This window comes from Mustela nivalis, assembly GCF_964662115.1.
Source record: "Mustela nivalis genome assembly, chromosome: 18".
NCBI classification, from domain to species: Eukaryota; Metazoa; Chordata; class Mammalia; order Carnivora; family Mustelidae; genus Mustela; species Mustela nivalis.
This window is the reverse complement of record NC_139037.1, coordinates 25,920,457-25,947,959: the sequence shown is the minus strand read 5'-3', so window position 1 is coordinate 25,947,959 and position 27,503 is coordinate 25,920,457. Positions and strand designations below refer to the sequence as shown.

The window sequence follows — 27,503 nt, the reverse complement described above, 5'->3', positions numbered from 1 at the left end:
GCCCAAGAGAAACATAAAAGGTGACCTTTCAGACCCTGCGGCAGATCCCGGGACCGCGAGGGTGTCGGATTTGGCAGGAGAGGGTGGTGGCAGCTCGGGTGTGGGTGGGTTCTCCACGATGAGGGGATGGTGGGCTGCGTCCGCATCTTCCACCTGCACTTCCGGGAGCTCCTTTGTAGCCGGCACTTGGAGAGAGGGAGGAGAGGACAGTCAGAGAGAGAAGCCAGGTCCCAAGGGCTTTGCTCTGTTCTGAATAAAGCCACAGAAAGCATGTTTGGACGGGCCACCAAGAGCCTCCCCTCCCAGTGGGGCCCACCGGAGAGCTCCATGCAGGGGTGCAAGAATGCAGATCCCGGGGGCCTCCAAGGCCCTTGGCCACCCCAGACACCAGCCCAGGAGCTGCAAACGAAGCCATGACACCTTTGAGGCCACAGAAGCTCTGGAGCGCCGTCTGGAGTCCAGGTCTCCCAAGCTCTGGTTTCCCAGGGCCTAGGGAAGGCTCAAGGACCTGGGGTTTAGCAGGAGTGGCGGGGGGGGCGGGGGGGGCGGAGAGCAGCACCCAGAGAGGGCAGGGCGAGGCTGAGAGAGTCCAAGTCTGAGGGCCTGGCCTGGCACAGCCTCAGTGCTTCCCCTCTCTGGGCCTCAGTTTCCCCATCCCAAAGTGGGGGTCACAAAGGCACACGGCCTCACATTCTTGAAGGGCCTTGAATGGAGACACTGGGCAGTTCCTCGCAATCAAGGATAACAGCCTACCCTTGAAGTATGTGTCACCCTTGTTTGGGAATGTGTTTTGGTACCTCCTTGTTTCTGGACTTGCCAGGACCCCCTGAAATCCATCAGCCCAACTCCTCTCCTGACCTCTGAGAGGCCTGGTACTGGGTCCCGTGTGTTGGGTCCCGCGTCCCAGGACAGGGTCCTCCCTTGCAAGTCTGGGGATGGCCCTGCCTCAGTCTTTATCACCCACCCCAGGGACTGTGGGGACAGGCCTGCCCGAGGCAAAGCTCAGAGGACGCTGAGGGGCCGAGACGGGGCCCCCCTCTCTCGGCCTTACCTGGTGGGGACGACTCGCCGAGAGCCAGGCCCATTGTACCCAGAACAAGGAGAGGGAGCATTCTGAAGCCCTTGGAGGCTCGACTTTCTTTTTAAATGGCCACCATGGGGAAAAGCCAGCACTTTGTGGAACGTGGCTTAGGAGGGAAGCTGAGCAAGACCTTTTGGCATTTGCTCTACTAAGCCTTAAGCCCTCAGAGGAAGAGGACGAGCAGAAATAGAGAAGTTTCTAAACGTTTAAGGAAGAGGTGTTGCCAGACTAACAAGAGATTTCCCCGGGCTGTGGAAAGCAGGAGAGAGCGTAAGGCACGAGGGACTTCAACCAGCTTCCCGGACCGGGCCGGGGTTGGGGGGCTGTCCAAAATGCTCAGCGCCCCCACACTGCCCCCAGCAGAGCCTCCATAATGCCATCCTGGGGAGCCTGGGAGGGGGCAGGTCCTCCCCCACCCTGCCTCACCCTGAGCAAGACTCTGCAGCCTCTGTCGCCCCCAGGAATGGAGGAAAACCCCTAAGCCCGGTGTTTCATGTTTTAGAACAAAAATCACATTATGAAAAATAGAATAACACGGCATGATTAAATTGGTTGAGAGAAGAGTCATATTTACTGTAAAGCCCTTCCTCCATGCTTGCCATCCATTTCACTAAACTCTTAGTGCTTTATATAGATTAATTCTTTCTCCTTTCCGGGCCCTTCTAGAAGAGCACTGTTACTGTCGTCCCCATCTTGTGGGTAAACTGAAGCACAGAGCAGTGAAGGAACCGGCCGCAGAGCCAAGATTTTGACTCGGCTCTAAAATTTATCCTCTTCCTTTGTCCTGAGGCTGGTGACCCGCTCACGCAGAGGTCTCCATTTGGACAAAAGCTTGCTCCAGGCCAAGCAGCACCCTGGACACGAGGATAGCGCCCTTCCTACGGGCTACCATGCCATACCCGCAGCATCTCACACCATCGTGGGCCGTACCACCATGGCTGCATCAGCCCATGGTCCTAACCCCGCAGTGGGACTGTTTCCCCAAGTGGGGAGGCTCCCAGAGACCAGGGAGGACACATGGTGACTTCAGATGGCACAGACATGACAAAGGAAACGTGGAATGAGAACGTTTCTCCCATTTCAGTCCTCTCTAGCTCCTGAATGCACAGAGACAAAGTCTCAGCCCCGTGTTCCTCAGCCTTAACACCTTTGTGGCTAAGAGGGCAGGTCTCCCCTGGGAGCCTTGCGCAGGCCATCGCCCTTTGCTGAAATTGTCCGCATGACTTGGTTTTCAGTTCATTTGCGGTTATTTCTATTTATGCCCTCTACTTATGGCAAGCAATGCTGGTTGCCCACTGGAATAGAATAGTAAAGGTTCCTGATTGAATAAACTTAATTAAATTTAAAAAATGATTCCACTGAAAGAAAAATGGCAAGCCAATCAAAGTAGAATTGGTACAGAATATAGCAAAAATTCAGAAGGGATCTGTGGGGGAGGTGGAAATTAGGGGACACTCAAGAGTGAGTAGATCTAGGGCTTGCCCAGAAGACCCAGCCTGGGGGGCGTCAACCCTTGTGGTGGGGCTGATCGCCCTCATTCTGTGCCTATTGCAAGCCAGGGAGAGAAGACAGCAGTGGATCTCTACTCATGAAATGTTCAATGCTGCCTGTCTACTGACCTCACAGGCAACCTAGCACACTATCCCCCCAAAATAAACAAATGAAAAGGGAAAGAGGGTGGGTCTGGCTTAAGTTGAAGCAGAAAGTGATAGGGGTTAGTCCAGAAGCACCCTGCTGTCCCTGAGTCCTCTTGTTATCCCAAAGCAAGCAGCAGAGCCCAAGGGCTACCAGGATCCAGACTTACCCTCTTTCACTGGCCCCTGAAGATGCCTCCCTTCCTAGTTGGCCTGCAGCCACCTGGGGGCCTCTCTGTTCCTAAAATGGGATTTGCTGGCGGCAGGGGTCGGCGGGGGGAGGGTATTGACAATCCCCAGGAAGTCCAAGTCCCAGAAAATCCTCAGGATTGGTAGGATTCTGTCTGAAATGGGTCCCCACATTCCACTTCTGCCTCATTGCCCTCAATTTATTCTCTTTCTCCACCCAGATCTCCTAGTCTAGCTATCTTAGTAATTTATTTAAACTAGGGTGTGATTGACTACCTATAAAAAATGATGATCTGCAGAATGCAATGTTTAACCCAAAAAAATTAACTGCTAATTATGGGCTTTTAGGTACAGAGATAAGTGGACTAATACCCCTTAAGTCACCATGAAGCAAGATAAAGGCATTGATCAACAGAGGAAGAGGGGGTGGTTTTCTAGTTCAACTGCTAATCCCACCCCTGGACCATGGCACCCATGCAGGGAACAGCCCAAGCCATGCAGGAGCCCACAGCCCACGTGCGAGCATGCTGGGTACACGAGATCACACTACCTAGGCGACGGACGGAATTCCTGGTCTCCTTGGCGAAGTTGGAGTTGGACAAGGCCGTCCTCCGGGAGATGAGGACGGGGATGCGAGTGATTGAGGGGCGGTAGCTGGGCACATTGGGGAGGTGCTCTGCCAGGGTTGGAGGAGCAAGCCCTGGGGCCATCTGGCCGGGCGGCTGGTCCTGTACCAGGCGACTCAGCTCCACATCCTGGCCTGGCTGAGTCATGGTGCTAGGGCCAGTGGGGCTCAGGCAGGTGTGGGACCCTGGGGACTGCAACCAGGAACACAGGGTTGGGGGAGGTGGGGAGGCCTTCTCCCCACCAGCACCAACTTGGACCCGACCGGTGCCCGTCTGTGCTTGCAGCAGCTGCCCCTAATGCCCGAACACTGTTTGTGTCCCTGGAGTGAACACTGAATGTGTCGCCAAATCACGTTGACTGGTCTACTCGGCAGCTCCAAGGGACAGCATCGGACCCCCTCACCTTGTTGAGCTTCTCTGTTAACCAACCACATGTAGCATTTCCCACCTCAGACAGAAAAAGTTAGAATCAGGGATGCCTGGGTGCTCAGTCGTTAAGCGTCTGCCTTCGGCTCAGGTCATGATCTGGGATCAAGTCTAGCATGGGGCTCCCTGCTCAGTGGGGAGTCTGCGTCTCCCTCTGCCTGCCTCTCCCCCTGCTTGTGCACTCTCTCCTTCAAACAAATAAAAGAATACAATCTTAAAAAAAAAAAAAAAAAAGAAGAAGAAGAAGAAGGTGCTTTTCAAAGATCAGATTGGGGAGCACCTGGGTGGCTCAGTGGGCTAAAGCCTCTGCCTTCAGCTCAGGTCATGATTCCAGGGTCCTGGGATCGAGCCCCACATCAGACTCTCTGCTTAGGAGGGAGCCTGTTTCCTCCTCTGACTACTTGTGATCTTTGTCTGTCAAATAAATAAATAAATAAAATCTTTAAAAAAAAAACAAAGATCAGATGGGGAGCAAACTTGGGACACCTGGGGTCAGGACACCTGTGTCCTGTGTCAGTCCTGTGTCTGTTGCTGGCTGGCTGGTCACCATTATGGCCTCTTGCCTCGGTGCCACACAGCTTTGGGTACCTTCGACACATTGTCCCCCTGCCACTCTGACCAACTGCCCTATGAGGCAGGTACTACGAAAGACTGCCCTGTCTTTCTCTAATTAAGAGAGGTCACACGGCCTGGCTCCAGGTCCCACAGCAGGCGGAAGGAGGAACCCAGAGTGAAGTGCAGGTTCTGTGGCCTTGAGTGCTCAGCCACTTCCTGCCCACTCAGAACCTTAGTTTTCTCATCTGTGAAATGGTCTTTCTGCCTCCCAGGGTGACTTGAGAAGCATGGAGTCTCACAAGGCCAGGGCTCCATGTCCGTCTGCCTGGGGCTCCTCAGCGTGGCTCCCCGAGACTTTACCACACCAAGACTGGAGTTCTCAGGTTCAGGAGCGGGAGTGGCAAAAAAGAGCAAAGTGCATGTGCTGGGTTCAGCCTGGGGATCTGCCCAGGAAGGAAAAGCTCATCAAGACACGGGGTCCAGGACGGGTCCTTTGCAAGCTTGGGTCCCAATTTTGACTCAGAGATGCTCCGTTTCATCCAACCCCTCTCTAGAGGGTAGCCTAGAGAGCTGCGTTCCCAGCGAGTGCAGGTGGGGGGCAGAAAGGGCTGGCTGGGAGTGGGGTTTCCACGGGCCTGCTGGCGTCCCGAGAGCCTCCCGCAATTCCCCTGGGGCCTTTGAAATACATCACCAAGCTCTGATAATGTGGCCCCAAGACACAGAGGATGGGTTTTGCCTGGAGATGAGACAGGTGCAGGGGTGTAGGGACAGTAGAGATGGGGGTGGTGAGTGCCCTTGTCCCCAGGCTGCCCCCAGCCTGAAAGTATCATCTATCAAAGCACTGTGCCCTGCCCCCCCACCCCCAGCACACCCCTACCTTCTGGACTGACAGTCACGGCCTCTTCCTTGGGCAGCTCCTGCGGACAGGAAAGTGGAAACAAAAGCTGGACCATCAAGGCCCCTCCTCGCACCAGGCCAGCCCGGATCCTGTTGGGAGATCTGTCTTCAAGAGGTCACCTGGGCCCCTATTCAACTCCTTGCTCTGCCGGATTGGTCAGGCCCTGCCCCTCCAGCTGCTGGAGCACCCAGGAGATGGCCCCCACCATGTAGAGGGGAGGGCACCCAAAAGCCCTGGGCCCCCGCACCTGGACTTGGCACAGAGCGGGGGGTGTTCCCATGCAGCTCTGTGCATGTGGGGACCAAGCAGCGGCCACAGCACCCCCCACCTGGGCACTGCCCTTCACAGTGGACGACTCTGTGGGACTCTATGGGGAGGGGTTTTCAGCCCCATTTTATGGGCCCAGAGTGGAGAGGTGATGTGTCCAGGGTCACACAGCCATGTGAGGACTGGCCTACGGGACCGGCTGCTCCCCACCCATGGCCATGTCACCCCAGGCCCTCCCTGACCCCACCTGACCCCTGGTATAAGCCAGGCCCTGCAGTACCCACCACCCTGCTCCCCTTTGTCCAGGGGGCATCTCAGCTGAAAATCCCCCTGTAAACAAAGTAGACAAAGCCCAGCCAGGCCCCGGAAGTAGTTGGGTACCAGGCCTGGTGCTGCTCTGTACCTGCTGCGAGGCCTTCTGGGGCTGGGTGCCGTCTACTCCACTTCGATCCTCACCAGCCTGCACCTCCAGACAGCTATCCAGCAGGACACTGTGACCCCAAGGGGGAAGAGGAAAGGGCTAGTGTTAGGGGGACTAGACATTTCCTGAGCCCTGCCTAACGGGAGCCAGCCCCTCTGTTGGGAGCTGGTGCACAAAGATGGCCAAGAATAGGTAGGTCCTCACCCTCATGAGGCTCCCCAAATGGGGCAGACAGACCTCCACTGTGCCTAGGAAGGAAGCCTGCCCAGAGGAGGTGGCCTCTGGGCTGGACCTCAGGGACAATGAGTTTACAGTGAGGAATAGGCGAGGAAGGGTATCCAGGAACGGGGAACAGCATGTGCAAAGAAAAGCATGGTGGATGGCTTGAGGGATTGTCCTCTGCAGGGTGGGAACAAACCGTATTGAACAGTGTTCAAAATGTACTCCCAGCATCTCCCCTCTGCGAGCCTCTAGGCGACACTGGTGATGCAGGTAGGGCAGGGAGTACAAGAAAAGTGAGGCCCAGAGAGGTGATCTGAGCTGGCCAAAGTCACATGGCAGATTGTCTGACACCACACAGATCTGAGTCGGGAACCTCACTTGGCTTGGAAGATCTGATTTTTGAGAAGAGCCTGAACTCCACCTTTAAAGGTAGAATCTCCAAACTTTAGATGCTAGAAATTAATCCAAGTTAATAGACTCCTAGCAATATGTAGATAAACAAAAGAGCCCATCTACAGGTTAAATTGGGCCCTTCGAAGCCTGTGTGCGGCCTGTGGGTTAAAATGGTGACTCAGATCCAGGGGCCAATGGGACTTCCATAATTAGAACTGGATCCTGGTTCCTGGTGGCCCACCCTGCCCCACAGGCCTCTGTCAGCTCATGGAGGGCGGTCTGCTGTGTCCACCATCCAGAAAACCCAGATTCACCATCTCCTACCCAGAGCGCCAACCTTCAGCTCTCCCAAGGTGCGTGAGGAGGTGGGGACAGAATGGCAGCCCCAGTCAGTTTGGAGCCAGAGGCCTGGGAGAGGGACTCAGTCAGTGATCACATGGTCACAGTGGCCCCCATCCTCACCAAGACCACCCTGAGGGCCTGGGGCTATGACTGGTCCCATTCCAGCTCAGCAATTGAAGGCACAGATGGTCCATCCACAGTTACATGGCTGGCACAAGGCAAGCCTGGATGAAACATGGGCATGTACGCAATGCTTGGCTACCTGCCTCTGAGGGTCTACATGGCCCCACAGGACAGAGGAGTGAGGCAACTGTCCTGAGGATCCTGGCACTCAGCTCTCTTCATTTCCCTTCATTGACATGTAGCTATTTTCCATGTAAGGGGCCTCAGCTGTCAGGGTCATACTCCCCACCCTGCTCAGGAAGAAACAGATTGTATTCAAAAGATTCAAGTCTCAAAAGCAAGGGCACATGATGACTCTGCCTGAACAGTTTAGCCTTCTTGGGCCCCTTCGTCCTTAAAAATAAAAACTGTGTTTTGTGACTGCATTTATATAAGATTCAATACTGTATATAACCTCTTTCATTGTAAAGTTCATTTTCGGGTCTGACGTTAAAAGAAATTAAAATGTGCTCGAAGGCCCCTAGACGTGAGATGGGAACCATGCCCTTCCTGGTTCTCAAAGCACGAAGGCCGAGGACATGAACATCCACAGCCTGGGGTCTTGCTCATTCTAGAATGAGGCCAGGAAATCCCTGAACGGCCCTGAGCACAGCACCGGGAAGCCCTCGGGCTGCCTCTGTTTGCCCATCTGTCAAATCGGCAGGACTGCTCAGCCTGTCCAGCCTGACTCCTCTGAGGGAGATCAAAAGGGCCAGTGAGAATCTCATGAAAAAGTCAAAAAAGACTTCCCATGTCTGGTGTCATTCTTGATCCTCCATCTCTCAACACTGATAAGCAACTCTCCTCTCCTGCGACATCAAGTGCTGGTTTTGCTCCCAGCTCTGTGCTCGCTGGCAGCGCACCCTGGACGTGGAGGAGACCGTGGCCGAGCCCCAGTTCTTTCTTCTGTGAAGCAGGATGAATAATCAATGCCCAGAGTCTGGCATGGACACCAAGCATTGCACAAATGGTCACCGTTGTCATGATCGTTCTTGTCATTATTAGTACTAATAGGAAAGGAGGCAGCATCTGCGGGATTAGGAATCGCCCACGTGGATTGGGAAACATCTTGCACAAACATCTAACAAGCCCTACCATGGCCCTGTCAGCACCACCGGGGGGCTGCCTGTGGAGCTATGTACTCAACGTCATGTTACCCCTGGTCAGCAACGTGCCCAAGGCCCCCTCTTGCCTGGCCCAGAAGCCACAGAGAACCCAATTCTAGAAACCTCCCCAATCCCAGGGGAGGATCAGAAAGACTGGCTGAGGTGGGCACTCCTGGACGACCCCCACAGCCGGCCATCCGAGTTAAAGGTGCAGGGAGTAGCCAAGAGTTGACTATCTGCTCCTTGTCCCCCAAGTCACCTGGAAGGTGACAGCCCAAAGCAAGGGTCCTCGGCACACTCCTAATCCGGCACCCCAACCCTGATAGAAAGAAGGGGAGTCCTTAGGAAGAAGGAGCCACCTACTTGGGTCTCGCCGTCTTTGCCAACAAGAACGCCCATGATGCAGGAGGTCAGCTGGGGGCGATGACATACATCCCAAGCCCCGGGTCGGGGGCACACAGGGAGACAACTGGGAGAGCCCCGGCCCAGCCCCAAGCCTGCCAGGCCAGCTCTGGAGCCAGTGTGGCTCGGGTCGCCGATGAGCCACTGATCCTTCCTGCTTCTAATCAAATTGAGGGGATGTGCCGGGAACTCTGCAGAAATGCCCCCAGGGAGGCCAGGTGGGGACCGAAAGGCTGCGGTTGCTAGGAAAAGCTGAGCTGTTGCTGGCAGAAACCAGGTCGCTAAGCGACCGTCTGCCTGTTACCAGGGCCCGTTGCACGTCATCAGTAACCCCTGTGCCTCCATGAAGCCAGCCCAGAGCATCCTCCCTCAGCCAGGGACAGCCCAGTCCCTCCGCCCGTGTCCCACGCCCTCTGGCCCTGGCCCGGACATCGCTCACTCTCCCAACTGGTGCCCTTGTCCCAACCTAGGGGCCCGGGGCCCAAAAGTTCCCAGAGTTGGAAACTTTGGATAGACATTTGTGTGGATACGTGCATGTCTGGAGCAGTTGGGGGTAGCTACATACATGTGCTTGTGTGCACGAGCATGCGTGCAGGGCATAGGATGGCCACGTGCGAGTGTGTAGCAGTGTGCCTGCATGTGCAAGTGTGGGTTGTGTGTGCAGGCTATGTGTGGGTGTGACTGTGTGCATACCTGCACACAACCCAGCGTGTATGGGTTTGTGTGTATTTGTGTGTACATAGAGTGCAGATATGCGTGTGTGCCTATGTATACTGTGCACTGAGAGCACATGTGTGTTTGCTACATGTGTGTGTGGGTGAGCACACTGACTTGCTGGCCTCTGAGGTGGAAAGCAGATGGCTGATGGGGCTGTACTAACAAGGCTGGGCTGCACCTAAGTCTTCATCCAGGAGATCGGGTGTCACCTGTCAGGGAAAGCAGCCTGGCTCCAGGGGACCCAGAGGGCAGAAATCGGACTGTGTCACAGAAACCATAGGGAAACATACTTATTTTTGTGGAGGAAATAATTTCATAAGTCAGAGGTGTATAAGAATGGGATGGACAGTCCTCAAGAGGTTGTGGAGCTCCCTATCATTGGAGGCAAGCAAGTAAGTGTGTAGCCTCCAGCCAAGGATGAAAAAATTATATGTGAACTAGGGACAGGTGGACTAAAACCAGAAGCCACTGAGCAGGCCTCCAGCCCAGAAGTCCTGTGTTGGATTCACAGTGTAACGATTTCCTGCCTGGGACTGGAAGGGACCCTCAGTGGGGACGAGAACATCAACAACATTTGATGGGGCGCCCACTGCAGGCCAGGCCCTAATATGCCTGCTACACAGCTGGCCCTGGCACCACTCTGCCGGGGCTGTGTGTGTCTCCATTCCACGGATGCAGAGGCAGACGCTCTGTGCGGTGTGAACTTGCCCAGATCACTCTGCCAGGAGGAGCAGAGCCCATGTCTCAGGCCAGGGAGGAAGGGTGTGGGCCAGGGGACACCACAGAGGGCCCAGTGACAGGGACAGGGAATAATGCAAGGGACAGGTTAAATCAGTCTGGACTGCCCCATGATAACAGCCTCCACACGGCTCTCCCTGCCTCAGTCTCTCCACAGTGCAGCTGCCAGATCACGCCACTCCCCGGCTCACAAACCTTCAGTGGCTCCCCATTGTTTCTGGGAGAGCAAGTCCAAGGCCTTCACAACCTGGTACCCTGCCTCTGAAGCACCATCTCCCCCACCCATGTTCACCAGCTGCACTGTCACTGTCCGCAGACATGTGGGCTGCTTTTGAGGCTCTCTTCGAAACCCCCAGGTTCTATGCTCTTCTCGTCTCCCACTCCCCTCTTTGGTACCTTTGGGCCTCTCCTCTCTCCGCACCGGCTCCCCCAGCACTCCTCCAGCCCCGTGGTTTCCAGTTCCGTCTATGCAGCCAGACTCCTGACTTCACATCTCCAACCTCTCACCCCCCAACCCCGCCCTCAGGTCCAACTGTCGGCTCTCCCCATCTCCCCATCTGTCCCCTTTCCATCTGTCCTTCTGTCCATCCCACATTGGGAAAAAATCTTCTCCATCTTAGTGGTCTTTTTGTATTATTACTGAAATGCGTTGGACACAGAACACGATATAAATTTTAGATGAGCAGCACGTTGATCTGACGCGTTTGTAGATTATAATGTGATTGCCACCGTGATGACAATTAGCACCTCTACTGGGTGATATAATGATTATTCCTTTTTAGTTGTTGGAATAATTAAGATCTAGTCTCTCAGCAGGTTTGATGACTAAACTTTAAGTGGTTTCTGATCGCCAATCTTGAAGCATTATTATGACTGATTTCTCTGTGTGTTCAGGTGTAATCTTTATGGATGAGAGCAGAGGACATTCCAGGAGGACAGAATCCAGGGTGGCCTTCGCGGGGTCAGAGGCACCCATGGGACCATTGTGGGCGGGGTGGAGGGGGACGCAGCCCAATGCTTTGGTTCTATGACAGGGGCTCTGAGCCCTTTGCATAGGCCCCTTCCCTACTCCATCCATGCAATCAGCCAACAGTCATTTGGCACCAAGGATCTCGGGACGTGGGAGTGAGCACAACAGACAAAATCCCCCACCCCCAGGGAGGCTGTGTTCTAGTGTGTGTGTGTGTGTGTGTGTGTGTGTGTGGTGGGTGTGGGTATAGGGGTGTGGGAGGCTGTGAATGGTGGGCCATAGGAATTCCGGGTCATTGTGAGCACAGTGGGAGACCCCCCGCTTCCCCAGCCTCTCTGGTCAGTGCCCAGCAGCACACAGCACAGAACGAACAGAGGCGCCCCCCCACCCACCGCCCCGACCAGAAGCCCCACTACCCACACTGTAACCCTCCCTGGGTCACCCTTGCGGAGAAGACGAAGGACACACAAGTGCCTTACTCCGGCTCCTCCTCCTCTTCTTCCTCTTCCTCTCCATCCTCCTCCTCATCTTCTCTTTCCTCTTGAATCTGGGGCAGCTCCCTGAGTTGAGGTCAGAAGTAGGAAGTGAGGCCACCTGTAGCTCCCATCTCCCTCCAGTCTCCATTTTCAGGAGGATGTCCTGCGACCCCTGAGACCCGAGCAGAACTTCTCAACCAAGACTTGACCTGAGGAACCCCACCTGAGCAGCCTCTTCATGACACGAGGGACCTGACCCAGCCCCTGCTGTCCTAGTGTCATCCCTAGATCAGCCCCTGAGCCTCTCTGAGCCTCAGTTTCCCCATCTTTACAATGTAGGCCATGGGCCCAAGGACCTGAGACCTCCCAGCTCGAGAGGCTATCACCAAGATTACTGGTGGGAACAAAGATCATGCTGACCCTATGGAGGGCAAGTGGCAATCATTACCACGGTCACACGTTCCCATGCCCCATGACTCCATAGCCCCCCTTCCAGAAATCTGTCCTGGACACCTACTCATGTGCCTGTGTAAGGACATCTGTGCCAGAGTGTTTGTTGCACAATTATTTGTAATAACACAATTTCAGAATCAAAAATGTCTGTGGCGGGCAGATGAGTCCAATTATGGTACATTCACACAGTGGAATATTACGCAGTTGTAAAAACAACCGTGGGTGATCTTTCTGGGCATGGGAGGTGGAAAGACCAGAACGAACAGAGCAAGGTGCAGCAAGGAGGAGTGGAAGCAGGTTCGGTTCCTGTGCTGTAAGCCCCTGGGTACCTTTGGGATTCCCTACCACATGCCTGTTATCTTCCCAAACGATCACTTTTTTCTGGGGCTGTTTCTGGCTCCCACCTGGGCATCTCTTCCAAGGCTTCATTCTCCTCTTCATCAGCTGGAACCACCTCTGAGCCCTGCAGGTCAGTGCTGCCATCCTGATGTTCATGCTCCTCCCAGTGAGGGTCAACCTCTTCTAGGACGAGATCGGGCTCCTCTTGGCCTCCAGGGAGGATGCAGACTGCAGGGGACACAGGGTGGGTGGGGGAGAGTGGGCTTGGGCCTCTGAGTCCCCGGGGCCACATGGGGGGGCCTCGGCCATCACCCACCATGAGCCAGCTCTCGGGCAAGCAGCAGGAACAGCACCATTATGCGGGGAACCTCAGCAACCAGATCAGTGCTAAGGTGCCGGGCTGAAGCTTGCGATCATTCACACTGTCTCCTTCCAGTTGTCTTCCCCCTCCTTTTCCTCTTGAGATAGAGCTTCGATTACAGTTAGCCTCTGTGTCCCCTTGGGCCTCCTTCTTGCAAGTTTGTGCAAAAGCAGAACCATGGCCTCTCGGGTGATATAAAAGTTCCAGGCTGCAAGTGCATGGTGGCCTAGACTGTCCCGAAGGATGCAGAGAGAGCTTGCCCCCTGCCTGTTCTCTAGATGCCGCCCACTGGTGACAGCATACTCACGCTCCTAACCTCAGCATCCGCTTCCAGAAGTCTTTCCCTTCTGGGCCTAGAGGCTCCAGCTTCCAAGGGGATTGACTTTCTGGTAGTGAAGGTCCCATCTTCAGATTGGAATTGGTCATTTTCACTAAATCTCCATGTACCCAGGTCTCTGACAATGCAAACGGTGTGGGGCTGTGAGCCTGGCAGAAGTGGGCATAGGCTAGTCTCATCAGGAACCTAAGCCCAACAAGCAAGAGAAAAGGTGGGGGAAGAGGGGAGATTGCCTGGATCCCAGGTGTTCCCAAAATCTCCAGGTCTTGGCTGGCCCTTGAACCAAGCATGAGATTATAAACAGTGACTTTAAATGGAAGTTGATCTCACATCTTATCCTGTGACTGGAAATTATTGCTCACAGTGTAGAAGAAAAATAATATAATACCAGCTACATTTACTGAGCACTTACTATGTGCCTGTAGTGATACACACAGATTAACTCAATGAGTCCTCACACCAAACTTTTGAGGTGGGAATAATTGTTACTCCCCAATTTTTCCCTCTTTTATATTATTCCCCATTTTACAGATGAGCAAACTGAGACCCATGTTAAAACCTTCCTTTACAGGGTGCTTCCCATGTGCCTGGCGCAGGGCTGTCTGTTTTCTGAGAGCTGCCCCTTCTGCTTCTGCCTCTAGCTCCCAAGTACGACATTATCCTGCCTCACAGAGGAAGGATCATCCTGCCCTCCAAGGAAGCCTCCAGGAAGGCTTCCAAGGAAGCCATGCATCCTGAACTAGCCAGCCTTTTCCACGCCGGTCCTGGCTCCTCTGGCCCTACAAACACCCCTGGGGTCTGACCAGGGAGAGTCTTCCAAGCATGGCCCAAGTCCAGTGGTGGGACACATCATTCATTCTAAAACACTGTCATCATGGGGCAGCATCTCTACCCTGAGCAGCCACTTGGGGTGCAAGGCCCCACCTGACACAGCCAGGGACACCCAGGGGACAGGACAACCTCTGGCCCATGGGCTCATTAGCTTTCACAGCCCATCTGCATGGGAAGAACAGTACTCTCGCCATTTTATAAACCACAGAGCCAGCTCAGAGAGCCTGAGAGACTTGGCCAAGGCCCCACAGGATGTCAGAGGCATTGCTAGGTCTCCTGACTCCCGATTCCCAGGGGATAAACATGCCCCGTGAGGGGAGTGTCTCCCTGGCATGGGGGCCTCTCCATAACAGGCACTGGATGAGCCCATATTTGGTGTTTTGAAGAGTCGGTGTGATCTTTGTTGACAGCCTTGCTTTCTTTTTCAACCCTTTCTTTTCAGGTGCTCTTTAGTGAGTAAGCATTTTACAAGCTTTTCCTCCTTCCACGGCTGTGCCAGGCCTGTGAGCCATGCCCTATACTGTCCCCATATTATAGCCAAAGACTCTGTGGCTCCGAGAAGAGGACCATGTCCAAGGCACTAGGCAGGCGGGTCAGGCACAGGGTACTCTGCCACACTGACCCAGAGCCAGGGTTCTGAGACCCTCTCTGTAGGCATCCAATTCACAGCTCTCCTAGCTTTTCCAGAGCCCCACCCCGGGGTCACAGATAGGGCCACTGAAGCACTGTGGGTGCTCAAGCTCCCACGGAATGTCCTGTTCCATCTGGGGCTGAAACTTTGCCCCTGGGGTGCCTCACTGGCATACCAGCTCCTGGCCAGCATCATCCCTGCCAGGCTCAGATGTCCCTCAGGGCAACTGAATGGGGTTCTGAGTCCAGCAGTGAAGTCCTCAGGTGCATCTGGGGAAGGAGCTCCTGTTTCCAGGACCAGCAAACAGGAAGGGTGGGAGCATGGATTCCAGGCCAAGGCCCCCAATAGACCCTGAGTTGCTGGCAAAGCCTGAGCCCTGGCTCACCCTCTCCAGCAGGCCGGGGTCCTCAATGCTTCGGGTGTGGCCCAAAATTCAAGAGCCTTTGCTTCCTCAACCTCCAGGGCTTGCTCAGCCTCAGAGTAGTCTTTGTGAAGTCACTCTCCTGCTCAATCACCTTCAAGGGCTCCCCATTGCCTACAGTTTAGTCCCCTAAAATCAGGCCCCAGCTTTTCTAGTTTCACCTTCCGAACTAAGAACTCAAGATTCACGGAAGCACCCAGCTCTCTCCCTCTCCCACCTCCAGGCATTTGCTCACTTTATTCCCTCTCCAGCATTGCCCTCCCCTTGCCGCAGGGTTGGGACGTGAGGGGTCTCCAAGGCCAAGGCCTGGGAGACAGTGTATGTGGTTGAGGGGGAACGTGTTCCCTGTCTTTGGGAGGCAGCTGCTGCTCAGACTATCCTCACAAGCACAGTGCGGGTCCATTACAGCCAGACAGTCCCCATTTTTGAGAAGCCAGACTTTTCCTCTGCAATGCCACCACCCTTTTAGATGCTGGCAACTAATTCTAATATTGACAATCATTCCATGCCCCAAACACAGACATCTGTGAACCAGTTGGGGCCCAAAGCAACTGGCTCGGGATCCCCGGCAAACTCCTCCTTCCTGCTCCCCCGATACCACAGGCCACACGAACCCACGCGTCTTCTGAACCTGAGCGCTCGTATTAGGTTCACCTGAAGCAAGGACATTATGCAGTCACAGCTTTGATGTGCCAATGTATGCTTTTTAATGTCAGTGAAGGCATGTGTCACTGTCCACTCGGGGACCCCAACTCTTTGAGGGAGAGAACACAGGCAAACCTAAGGGGATCCTCTTCTGGGAAAAACTGTGTCCCATGGGGGCACCAGCTGGGTGCCTGGCCCCACGCTGAAGGCTGTGCAGGGGACCCCTCAAAGAGAGTCCTGCACGGCCTTTCCCACAGCCTGCTGGTGGGAGGTCCTCCTGCTTTCTAGCCAGCTGCCCTTGGCCACCCTTCTCCTTGCTTCTCTGGAAGGGGCCGGCCTTGATCTCAGAGAGGTGGCTCTGGGACTGGCTGCCCTCGCCCTGCCTGGGAATGTGGGGAGCGGCAGGGGCGCGTCACTGTTCAAGCAGGGTGCAGGGTCGACAGCCACCTCTTCCCCTCCCCTGCAGGTCTTCGGGGCACCCTTCTTTCCTTCCATCCATCCATCTGCTTGTCCATCCGCGCGCTCCCAGGATCCCTTCTCTCTTGTTTCAGAGGCCCCCCGCTGCTGCTACGCCTGAAACAAGACAGAAGGGGTGGGTGGCTGGGTGGGCAGGCGGAGGGAATGAACGAGCAGGGACGCGAGTGAGTGAATGGGCAGAGAGGCTAGGGGCAGAGCCAGTGGCAGGGAGGACACGCATCCCCCAGCCTGTTGGGCTCACCCCATAGCGTGGGTTCAACAGTGTCCCTCCCGAAAACATATACTCAGTCCTAAGGTGAGCTTGTTTAGAAACAGGATCTTTGCAGACATTATCAGTTAAGGATCTCAAGATGAGCTCAGCCCAGATTTCAGGTGGGCCTTACATCCCTGACTGGGGCCTTTCCAAGAGAAAAGAGAGGAGACTGGACAGACACAGAGGAAAAGGCAGGAAATCTACAGGACCCTGAGCATTGCCAGCAGCCACCAGGAGCCAGGAGAGAGGCACGGGATGCTTTCTCCCCAGGGCAGATGCTCTGAAATTGGGCCTTGGGATCCTGGGCAGGCAGAGAACACATTTCTGCCATCTGAAGGCCCCAGTTTGTGGTCCTCTGCTTGGGCAGCCCTAGGGAGCTCATACACCCGCTTCCTGGCCCTGGGGCTCCTGCGCTCACCCACGCCCCACACACTCCAGGCTCGCAGGGAGGCCCCGTCCACAGCTGGCTGAGTGCCCTTCCTCCTTCCAGGGCAGCAGAGATGGGGAGAAGAGGGGCCAGGGCCTCCATGTTCAGAGCTTTCTGGGGTCTCTGCTCCAGGCAAGGTTTTCTGTTCCTTTAGCCTCGACAACTACTACCAGGCCATGTGGATGCTAGTCACCACTCCATGACAACCGGCTCTCTGACCTCAGGCACATCCCTGGGCCTCTGCCCGCCTCAACAGGCATATGGGGCTCACTATTCTCTGCAGGACATCCATGAGACCAGGCAAGCCCTGCACTGATGCCTGCCCCTCACAACATCTTTAGCATCATACAAATCCCATTTCGTCCTATGGTCCCTCTGCCAGACCCCAGCTCAGCAGTCGCTGGCCCATCTGTACTCCAGGCTGTGGGGGCCCTCCTCACCCTCAGGAGGCTTGTAAAGACCACCATCAGCCTAATGGAGCTGGGGTGGACAGCCAGAGGACACCCAAGGCCCATGCTCCAAGGGCCCCTGTCCAGGGTGGGGCATGGCCTCCACCCACAGGTCCTGACTTCTGCTTTGCTCACCTCTAGACTATATCCCAGGCCTGGCATAGGGCAGGCCCTCCGTGACCTTTATGAATAAATACAGGCCCCATGGGCCACATGCTCTTCCTGAGGCCATGAAATGAAGGAAGGACAGAATTTGGATCCTAGCCTTCCCCTCCTGGCCTCCATTTGTCCCCCCAGTACAGGTGCAGGTCTGGGATAAAGGGAAGCACACAGCTCCCCACCCCACCCATAGGTGAGGGGAACCCTCCTGTCTCAAGAGAGCTGGAGTTTACAGGACCTAGCTTCCCCAGGGAAACCCCATGCCTTGCCCCTCTCCCCTCACCCGGGGACTCTGCTCAGCCCCACCCTCTGTCCCAGGGAAGCAGTGTGGGGGGCTCTCTCTGGGTGTTCCCAGAGGAAGGGGGTCTATCCAACTTGGCCTCAGAACAGTTTTCTCTGCATAGAAACTGGAAGGCAAGCCAGGTCCCCCAGCATGTCTCTCCCCAGCCCCTCAGAGGAATCTCCAGCCACAGTCTGGCGCTGGGCCAGGCTGACCTGAGGGAAGGTCTGCAGGGCAAAGGCTCTCTCAGCTTCAGATCAGGGGCCCTGAACCCCCAAAGCAAGTCTAGGCCTGGCCAGCTACCAGCCCACTGCACACTCAGACCAAGATACCCTCCCAGGGACACCCATTAGGACCCACTAAGGTGTCACTTACTTGGCTGCACGTCACATGTCCCAGGGGCATCAGGCTCCTGCATGGGGAGAAGAGAGGAAATGTCATGTCTGCTCAGCAGCCTCCCTGCCCCCAACACCCCTCCCAGCAGAGACAGAAGCAAGAGGGTTTTCCTTATCCCCTACCAGGACACCCACAGAAGGTCCAGTTCCTCCCAGCTCCTCTCTTGTCTTCTTCTCCCCTCCTGCCTCTGCGCTTGCTCCCTGCTCCAGGCTCTCCCCTCCCTGGATCACCTCTTGGTCCCCCCCCACCCCCACCCAGCTCTTCTGCTAGGGCTGGGCCCCCTGCCTGAAATGCCTGATAACATTCCCCTCTCTGCGTGGGGAAAACCTCCTCCCAGCCTTCCCTGGGGAGCTGTCTCAAAGCTCTGTCTACAGGAGAGGCCTCTCCCCACCAGCACCCCACCTTCCCCTGCCCCAGCCCCATCCTCAGGGGACCCTGCTCTCTGTGAGGGCATCTTCATGGACACAGTGTTCTGACTACCAGGACCTTTTTTTTCTTTTGGAAACCTCCAAAGCTGTGTCTCCTTTGTCCCCCACAGAGGCCACATGGGGTCTTTGCCCCCCACAGAGGCCACATGAGGGCTCGGCCTGTAGGGAAGGGGTTCCTGAGGCTTCTCATCCACCTCCTGCCACAGCCAGGACTGGGGCTCAGGATTCCCACCCCCCAGTTTCAGGTGCTGCTCTCAAGATACACAATTGTCCCCAAGGGAAAAGGGCCAGGTGCCAGGTTCTTTTTTATTATTTTTTAAAGATTTTATTTATTTATTTAGAAAGAGAGAAAGCATGAGCAGGGGGAACAGAAGAGGAGGAGGGGAGAGGGAGAGAAAGAATCTGAAGCAGACTCCCTGCTGAGCTCAGAGCTGGAAGTGTGGCTCAATCCCATGACTCTGAGAACAGGACCCCAGCTGAAATTAAGAGCTGGCTGCTAAACCAACTGGGCCAGCCAGACACCCCCAGGTGCCAGGTTCTTGGAGAAGGAAAGGAAGAAGTGCTCCCCCACCTACCCATGTAGCTGCTCAGAAATGCACAGAGGGCCCTCTGGTTTCCTGCAAGCCCCACTTCTTTCCAGAACATTCCAGGCCTCTCCTGTCTCTGGCCCTTTGCATATGCTGATCCTTTGCGGGCTCTTCCTACATTCCCCCTCTTCACTTTTACCCACCCCCATCCTACTTCCACCTCAGGTCTCCGCTTGCAAGCCACCTCCACCAGGAAGCCTTCCTTCATGTTCCTGGGAGACTCCTCCACTGTACCCCGCATCCCCTCTGCTCCCTCCACTGACTGTGACCCCTGCTTAGCAAGGCTGGGCCAGCACTTCTCAGCCCTATGGCCAAGCTGCCCCAGAGTGTGTGTGGAAGAAATGTGAGCCAAGCAGATGGGCAGATTGCCTGGGCTGCACTCCCACGACAGGCTCCCTTCTTCCTTCTATGCCCCCCAGACCATCCATCTGAGCTCCCAAGACCCTTCCCACCCCGACCGAGGCCCCGCTCCGCCCGCCCCACTCCACCTGCCCCACACAGACCTGCTCCCCAGCCTTCCCGTGGAGCGTGGGCTGCGGCAAGGCCCTCTCCAGCCTGTGCAGGAGCCAAGCCATCAACCTGCATGTGGGAGAGAACAGGCCATGTCTAAGCGGCAGGGCTCATGGAGAAACTGAAACCAGAGCTGGGTCCCCACCATGGCAGACAGCAAGCCCAAGGGAAGGCAGATCAGAACCCAGGTGTCCAGCCCCAAAGACCGTAGCCCTCTGCCCTGGCATCCCTAGGCCAGCCTCTGGGACTGCTCAGACCCTGGCAGGCAGCCCAGCAGCCTCCCACCCCTCCCGGATGTGCAAGCAGGCCTCTTCCCTGCCCCCAGGGTGGGAGCATTTGGCCCCCCAGGGTGGGAGCATTTGGCCACACCTGTCCTGATTTTTAAGGCACACAGCTTTAGGACTGAGCTACAGATGGACTTGCACGTGAGCCAAATGATGCTTGTACAAGGCCATTGAGTGCAGCAAGAGTGGAAACAAACCTAAACGGCCGGCAAATGGCTAAAGCGAAGCTGGTATAGCTATATGATGGGGCACTCGGCAGCTGCTGAAAGAGCAAAGCAGGCCCACGTGCACAAGACCACCTCTAAGAGACACTTTCTGATGAAAGAAACAACTTGTGGAGCAGTCTAGAGATTTTGCTGTTGTCTGGTACGTTTTCAGCTACAGGAGAACGGGACCCCCCCACCCCCCGCTTGTGTGTGCATGCAGAATGTGTTGGGTGACAGTGGTGGACAGGGCTGCCCAGGGAAGGACTGCTGGAAATCCCTTTAAATTTTCCCCCGGGGGATATGTTTAATTTAAAAAACTAGTTTGGTGAAGTGTTGGGTGTGGTCTGGGGCAACGTACTGGTCCTGCTCCCCAGGAAAGGTGCAGCATTTGGGGGGCTCACCTGGCAGGGTCGCTGGGGGACAGCAGGGAGGAAGCCTGGGAGCTGGGCTGGGGCTCTGAGGTCAGCCCCTCCTTGGGCTCCGGGGGGCCCGCTGTGGGCATGCAAGGGCTCTCCGGAGCCTGCAGCATGGGCTCAGTTTCCAAGGTCGGTTCTGGGTTCTCTACGCAATGGGGAGAGCAAGAATCTAAAGAGGACAAGGCAGGGCTCCATGTGACCCCTCATGGGCACTGGGGGGCCAGATTCAAGACCCCAACATGACTGAGTAGGGAGTCCCTTGGGCCCACTCCAACTACCCCCTCATCCAATGGACATGGAACAGAGACTCAGAGAGCTCAAGGGACTTGTCTGAGAGCTCGAAAGACCGTCCCACACCACTCGCTTCCCAGCCTGGACTGGGGAGGGGTTCCAAGGCCCCCCATAGCAGCCCACTCCTGGAGAGCCTGGGTGACGGCTAAGATCCTCCCCCAGGAACCCTCAGGCCCCAGCAGCACCCCAGCCCAGCCTGTGCCATGCTGGGTAGCCCTTCCCAAATCCAAATCCCCTCCCTGTACCTGAGCCCAAGACAGCATCTTCAGGCTCATCTCTCCAGTCCTAGAGCAGAAACAGGGAGTGGGGGCGTAGAACAAAGCAAGCCCTGTGCATTCCCCCCACCCCGGCCAGCTGTGCCTAGGGCAGGTGGGGGAAGGGGCTCCATCCTTCCCTATGAAACCCCCTTGGTCTTTTGCAGTCACTTCTTTCCATCCAGAACCCTCCAGGGAGGACAATACCCCCTCTATGTGTCCCAGGGGTGAAGACAGCCTGCAGGGTCCTTCCTGGGGCCCCAGAAACCCTCCCAGGTGGTCATCTGCCTGCTCCCCCTTTTCACTGACTTACCTTGGAGGTTTTTGGGGGCTGAGGAAGCACTTTCTCCAGATTCTGCTCAAGCCACCTGAGCAGCCAGGGTCCAGACCTGCAAATGGGCCAGAGGTCAGTGGAACAGCCTAATCACACTTACCTGAATGTCTGTTGGAGTCCCAGGCTTCGACCAGCCCTTCCTCACCTCTGGTCCACTGTGCACAATGGAGAGCCTTTACTAGATACTCTGGAAGGGCCTAGGTTAAGGGGCGAACTTCCACCAGCCTCAAATTCTGACCCGTGCCTGGACCAGGCCCGGAACAACAGGCCCAGCCCTGGCTACCTGGGCAGCAGGTGAGGAATAAGGAATAAGGGCTGCCTAGGAACCTGAATGCAGCATGGTGGGGTGAGGGGGTTGGCCATTCCCTGTGCCTGGCCCAGATAAGTCTGGCTCCACCAGTCCGGTAGCGGTGCAGTCACACAGGGCCCGATACTTACAAGGGCCTGGTTTGAGTTTCATGCTATTGTCACCACCTGAAACTCAATCTTAAACTTAAATTCTTTAAAATATTTATTTATTTATTTACCTTAGAGAGAGTGAGAGCGAGTGCACAAGCATGAGAGGCAGAGGCAGGAGAGAGAATCTCAAGCAGACTCCCCTCCCAGTGCGGAGCCTGACACAGGGCTTGATCCCACCACCCAGAGATCATGACCTGAGCCAAAACCAAGAGTCTGACACTCATCCGACTGGGCCACCCAGGCGCCCCAAACTCTTCATTTTTTAAAGGAATCCTGCCTTTTAATTTTGCACTGGGCTCCACAAATTACATAGCTGGTCCTGAGGCAAATGAGTCCCAGATCGATCTGGCAGCCCCAGATAGGGGGCTATCAGATATGGGGCAGCCCTTCCATCTGGGAAGAAGCGAAGCTCCCTGTTCCCAGGGGAACGAATCCCCCCAGGTTGGGCCCAAAAAAGAGCTGGCAAGCCCTCTAGGGGCCTTCATCCTAAATGGCTTTATTGGTCTTGTGAGTCAGCAGAGTAGCCCTGGGGAGCCCTGAGCTGGGCAGCTTCCAGGAGACAAAAAGAAATAGCCTGTGAACTAGAACAAAGAGTAAATGAATGGAGTACATTCATTCATTCATTCCCCTCTGTGCTGAGTCCCCTCTTTACGGCAGGCATGGTGCTGGGTGCAGGGGGATGGGGAGTCAACCATGACAAGACAAAAGCCTCTGCCCTCAAGAACCCAACAGTCTAACAAATGAATAAGGGGAGGAATGAATGAACGAATGGGGTGAATAAGGATGAATGCATGACTCTGGGTTTCTAGCAGAGATTGCGAACTGGAGGCTTCAGGCTTATTCGGGAGGTCCACAAGGTCCCAAAAAAGTTTCAATTAGTTGGCAACAGCTAAAAATTAAGGATTACATAAAAACCTAAATTTCTAGCTTCTCTTGAAAAATTAGAGGGTCTGTCCACGCTGGGCCTGAACTCCTCCAAGGCACAGGCAAGAGAAGCTGAATAGGGACCCACATAGAGAAGGCCGTGGGCTCCCCTGTTTGACATAGCCCTCACCTAGCCAGCCATTGTCCTTGACAAGACAGCCAGCTGCCCACCTTGGTCAAGTCTGAGAAGTCTGAAGCTATTGCCAACTGTGAGGACAACCTGGGTACCTCTGTGTCCCCCACAGCGGCCCCAGCCTTGCCCTTGGGCTCCACACGACATCCATGTACACCAGCCCATCTATGAGAACCCATCCTTGCCTCCTCCCCAGGGCCCCTCACCTGGGGATCTCCCAGAAATCAGGACAATAAACACAGGGGAACACAGGGCCCTTTGGCTCCATTTTAGGGATGAGAAAAGGGAGGTCCAGAAGAGATGAGAGGCAAGTCCAACATCACACACTGAGGTGGTAGTGGACCCTGCTTCTGAACCCAAGACCCTCAGCTCTGCACACACGGCTCCTCCCACTTCACACGTTACACATGAGGCTCAGAGGCTCCCAAACCAGTGCTCAGGGATGGGGACTCACCTGGTGTCCTGGGCCCCAGGGGCCTCCACGAGTCCATCTGCAGAAGAAAGGAAGGTGGTCAGCAGCAGGAGGCCCACTCAGACCCCCTTCTCTGGTCAGCCTCACTCAAACCCAGGCTCAAATCTGGGGCCACTCTGCTGAGTCCCCCACCTGTGGGCTTTCTGCAGGGGCAGGGCCCACACCAGGCTCCCCTAGTCCCATCCCCGAAGAGCCATCCCGCCTCATGGCCTTACCTGAGCCCCCAGTGTTGCACTGCCCGGATGTCTGTGCTCCTGCCTGCCAGGACAGATGGACAGATGAGGACAGAGAGCCCAGATGCAATGGCCTCCCACCCTGCCCACCTCAGCTCCCAGTCCCAGAAGTACCTGAGCAGGACTCTCTGGGCCAGCAGCAGCGCTCCGGGCGGGCCCGCCACTGGGGACCGGCTGTGGGACAACCTTCTCCATGCCCTTCTTGAGCCAGCTCAGCACAGAGCTGCTGGAACTGCTGAGGGACAGAGATACAGACCTACCCGCCAGACCCACAGCCCCTCCCTGGTCCGAGGGGCCCTCCACCGTGCCTTAAAGAACTCAGTTTGAATCCCAAATGCCTATCTCCCCACTCTGAGACTTCAGATATGCCACCTTCCCCGAATCTTGTGTCCAGCTTGGAAAATAGGGGACACTGCACCTTGGCAAGGCCAGGTTATGTCCAGGGCCATCCTGAGCCCACCCCTATCAGATGCTGGGTACAAAGCAGCCAAGTTCGGTCATCCTGCTTTCCCCCTAACCCTGGCTCCAAGGGGTCCCCTCCTATACCTGGCACACATCCTGTGCTCCGGAAGGGTTGAGGGCTTCCTGTGGGGTGCTTCCTTGTGACTGAGGCTGGGTAGCCTCAACAGGAGGGTCACAGACTCACTGCCTGAGGCTAGCCCCCCACAGGTAGGCTCATTTGGATAAGCGCTAATGGTCTAAAATCAGCCAACTTGGAGATGTCATCTAAAAGTCTGGATTTCTGGCTCAGTTAGGAAAAGTGGGAAGCTCTGGCTGCACTGGATATGCATTTTCCCCAAGCACTAAGGACATTCTGGCCCCTTCTCACTGTTTCTCTCGGTCCCACTGTCTACCTGGCCCGGGAGCTCCCGGCCCTCTGCCTGAGGCTCCCTTCAGCCAGTTTCCAGGATGTTCTGTGCAGTTGCCTGTGAACGACTAGAGACCTGAGAACAAGGCTGGCCCCCACCCACAAGTGGCTCCCTAGTTTTGGGGGAGGGGGGTGAGGCGCTGGCTCCAAGGAGAAGGAAGGGCGGTATGGTACCTGTTCACTTCAGGAACCACGGTGACCTGGGCTTGGAGGGATGTAGGCGAAGTAGGGGCAGCCTCCTGGATGTCTGGAAAAGAGTCCCTCATACGTTAGATCTGGAGCTTCAGAGTGGTCCATTTCTACCCTGCTAGCAAAGTCAAGGCAGAGGCAGGGGAAAGGGGAGAGCCCCAAGGGAGTCAGAAGGCCAGGCTTCCAGCTCAGCTCTGCTATAAGGTTCCCAGCAGCCCAGCCCTCAACTTCTCTGAGCCTCAGTTGCTTAGTCTGTGAAATGGGCCCCCCAGCCAGTGGATGGGGCAAGGTCCAGAGGAGGAACACACTCCTCCCAGCTGCCCCACCCACCCACCCAGGCTTCCAGCACTCACCCTCAGGGCCTGGGTCAGCTACTGCCAGTTCCTCTACCCCCAAAGGCTCCTCAGGTGGCTGGAAGGTTCAGACAAGACCATGTAAGCCCTCAGTGAGACCAGCCTGGTTCAGACTGAGGCAGCCCCTGACCCACCCGCAAGGGACCCCCTCACCCCACAGGGCCAAGTCGCTCTGTTCTCACAAACGTCCCAGTAAATCCTGGCAGCTTCAGCTTGGGACACTCCCTTTCCAAAACCCCCAGGTGGGGCCCTCACCGCCCCCCCCCCATCAGGGTAGCCCCCTGGAGCTTTCCACATCCCTCAGGAAACCGCCCCATTTCAGCGGCAGGACAGGTAGGAGGACTGGCACAAACTGAGGGGGGGGAGCTGCGCGGATCCCTCACATCTAGCCCAGGGCCAGAGCTCTCTTCCTCCTCGGCTCCAAACCTTCCACGACCCCCCAGCCTCCCGGGGGCATTCAGCACCTGCCAAAGCCTCTCATCCGCTTCCATGGCGGCCGCACCTATAGCTGCGCACACGCACTTACGTGTACGGGCGAACATGAGCGCGCACGCAGAGACGCTGACACGGGCGCGCTCACCGTGACGTGTAAATGTATGAGCTCCCGTAAATCTCCACATAGTGCAGAGGCATGCGTATGAGCGCATGCGTGTATGCAGGCAGTAACACAGAGAGGGTGTAGACACGCATGAACAGAGACAAAACCAAGTGTATCTGCCTGCACGTGCATGTGTCTGCACATGTGCATTTGCACTCGCATGTGCATGCATTCCTCACCACACAGGTGTGTACAAACAGGCACGTGCAAACCTATTCATATATATGTATGCAGGCATGCGGGTGTACACGTGTGCAGATATCTGCAAGTATCAGACACAGACACACAAGTGTGCTCATGTGCACGCACAGACATTTCCATATACACACAGAAACAGACATTTGTGTGTATACACAAGTACATATATGTGTGCTCAGTCACATAGACATGGGCTTATACACGCACATGCACTGACACAGACATGTCTTCATGAGCACATCCTTTCATGTGTGTATTAACACAAACACATATAGATGAACATACATACACGTGTACACCTGCACACACAAAGTTCTGCATCTGAACACGCATATGTGAACAGGCATGCACAGACGTACAAAATATGTACGTGCACAGACATGCAGATTCATATAAACCTGTCTGTACACACATACATGCACAGATACACAGACATGTGTGCAAACACAGGAATACATTCACAAACTCAGAAACGTTTGCATACACACACTCACACGCTTACAGCCTGCCCCACGTGCACATGGAACTACAGGAACACTGATGCATGTATGCGCACATGTGTACATATGTGTGTATTGTGTGCACACATGCACACAAATATGTACGCGTTTGCATGCACATGGTTTGCTAATGCTTATGTATGTGCAGGTACACCATTAAGGAAACAGGGCACGCACATGTGTGTACACACGTGCACATGGGAATACTATGTGCACAGACCCTATCCCAGGGTCACTGTTTCCTGAACATGCCCTGCACTACCCGGGACTCACCCTTCCTCTGCCAGGGACACTCCACCCTCTTCATCTCCAGTCACACTGGGCCCAGCCCACCGTGTCTGGGAGGCACCCCCCCACCAGCTTCCACTCTCCAAATTTGAGATGATTCTCTCCCTCTTCTGAGCTCCCGTAGTTCTGCCTGATACACTTGCTTGGCCCTCCTGGGAGGGGAGAGCTGAGCCCAGCGCTGGACGCCCTGGCATTTCCTTATCACCTCTGTCTGCTGTTAGAATGACCTGGCTTGTCTACTAAGCCCCTGGGGGGCGATGCCTTATTCCTCATCAGGCTCCCAGCATAGCACACAGGCCTGGCTTCAGTTAGAAGCTAAGTCAAATATTTGTCACTGAACTTCTGGACTCGTGGTCATCAGGATCCTGACGGATGGGAGGCAGAACTGGCAAGTTTGGATGCGCTCGAGTTCCCCCCACAATGGAAGGTCACTGCAGGGCGGCTGACCCACGGTGGGGATCCCCTGAGCTTCAAGCCCAGCAGCCCTTGCTCAGCCTCCATGTCTTACCGAGGATTCAGCCCCTTGCTCAGCCTCCCCAGGGGCTGTTTCAGGCTCTGGCCCTGATTCCGGCTCCACCTCTGGCTCTGGTTCTGCCCCCTCCTCTTGCTCTGTCTTGGTCTTCTGAGGGGTCCCTGGGGGCTGAGGCAGCACCCTCTGGACCCAGCTCAACATCCTGATACCTGCAGGAGATGGGGTCCTTAGGCACCCCCACAGTGCCCACCATGGCTCCCACCACTTGGGACCGCTCTTGTGGGTCACACATTTCCTTTCTCTCATTCATCTTCCAAAACATTTCCACAAATTATACCTCCAGGTACTTACCTGATAGAAATACTCAAGCAAAAAAAAAAAAAAAAGAAAAATACTCAAGCCAAAAACACGTGTATAAAGAG

General features: G+C 55.5%; 1 protein-coding gene across 1 annotated transcript in view; it reads right to left on the bottom strand.

Moving 5' to 3' along the window:
- CNGB1 (cyclic nucleotide gated channel subunit beta 1) overlaps positions 1-27,282 on the bottom strand; it is a gene marked incomplete at its 5' end in the record, with an annotated part of 64,397 nt that extends 37,115 nt beyond the window's left edge. The window contains 15 exons of the mRNA XM_082712547.1: positions 26-185; positions 3,455-3,722; positions 5,389-5,401; positions 12,483-12,645; positions 18,064-18,100; positions 19,603-19,678; positions 20,501-20,684; positions 21,052-21,091; positions 21,374-21,449; positions 23,365-23,401; positions 23,598-23,640; positions 23,730-23,847; positions 24,658-24,730; positions 25,026-25,083; positions 27,118-27,282. Coding sequence (XP_082568673.1) covers positions 26-185; positions 3,455-3,722; positions 5,389-5,401; positions 12,483-12,645; positions 18,064-18,100; positions 19,603-19,678; positions 20,501-20,684; positions 21,052-21,091; positions 21,374-21,449; positions 23,365-23,401; positions 23,598-23,640; positions 23,730-23,847; positions 24,658-24,730; positions 25,026-25,083; positions 27,118-27,282 — 1,511 coding nt within the window. The remainder of the gene's footprint in view (positions 1-25; positions 186-3,454; positions 3,723-5,388; positions 5,402-12,482; positions 12,646-18,063; positions 18,101-19,602; positions 19,679-20,500; positions 20,685-21,051; positions 21,092-21,373; positions 21,450-23,364; positions 23,402-23,597; positions 23,641-23,729; positions 23,848-24,657; positions 24,731-25,025; positions 25,084-27,117) is intronic.
- Positions 27,283-27,503: the final 221 nt, after the last annotated feature.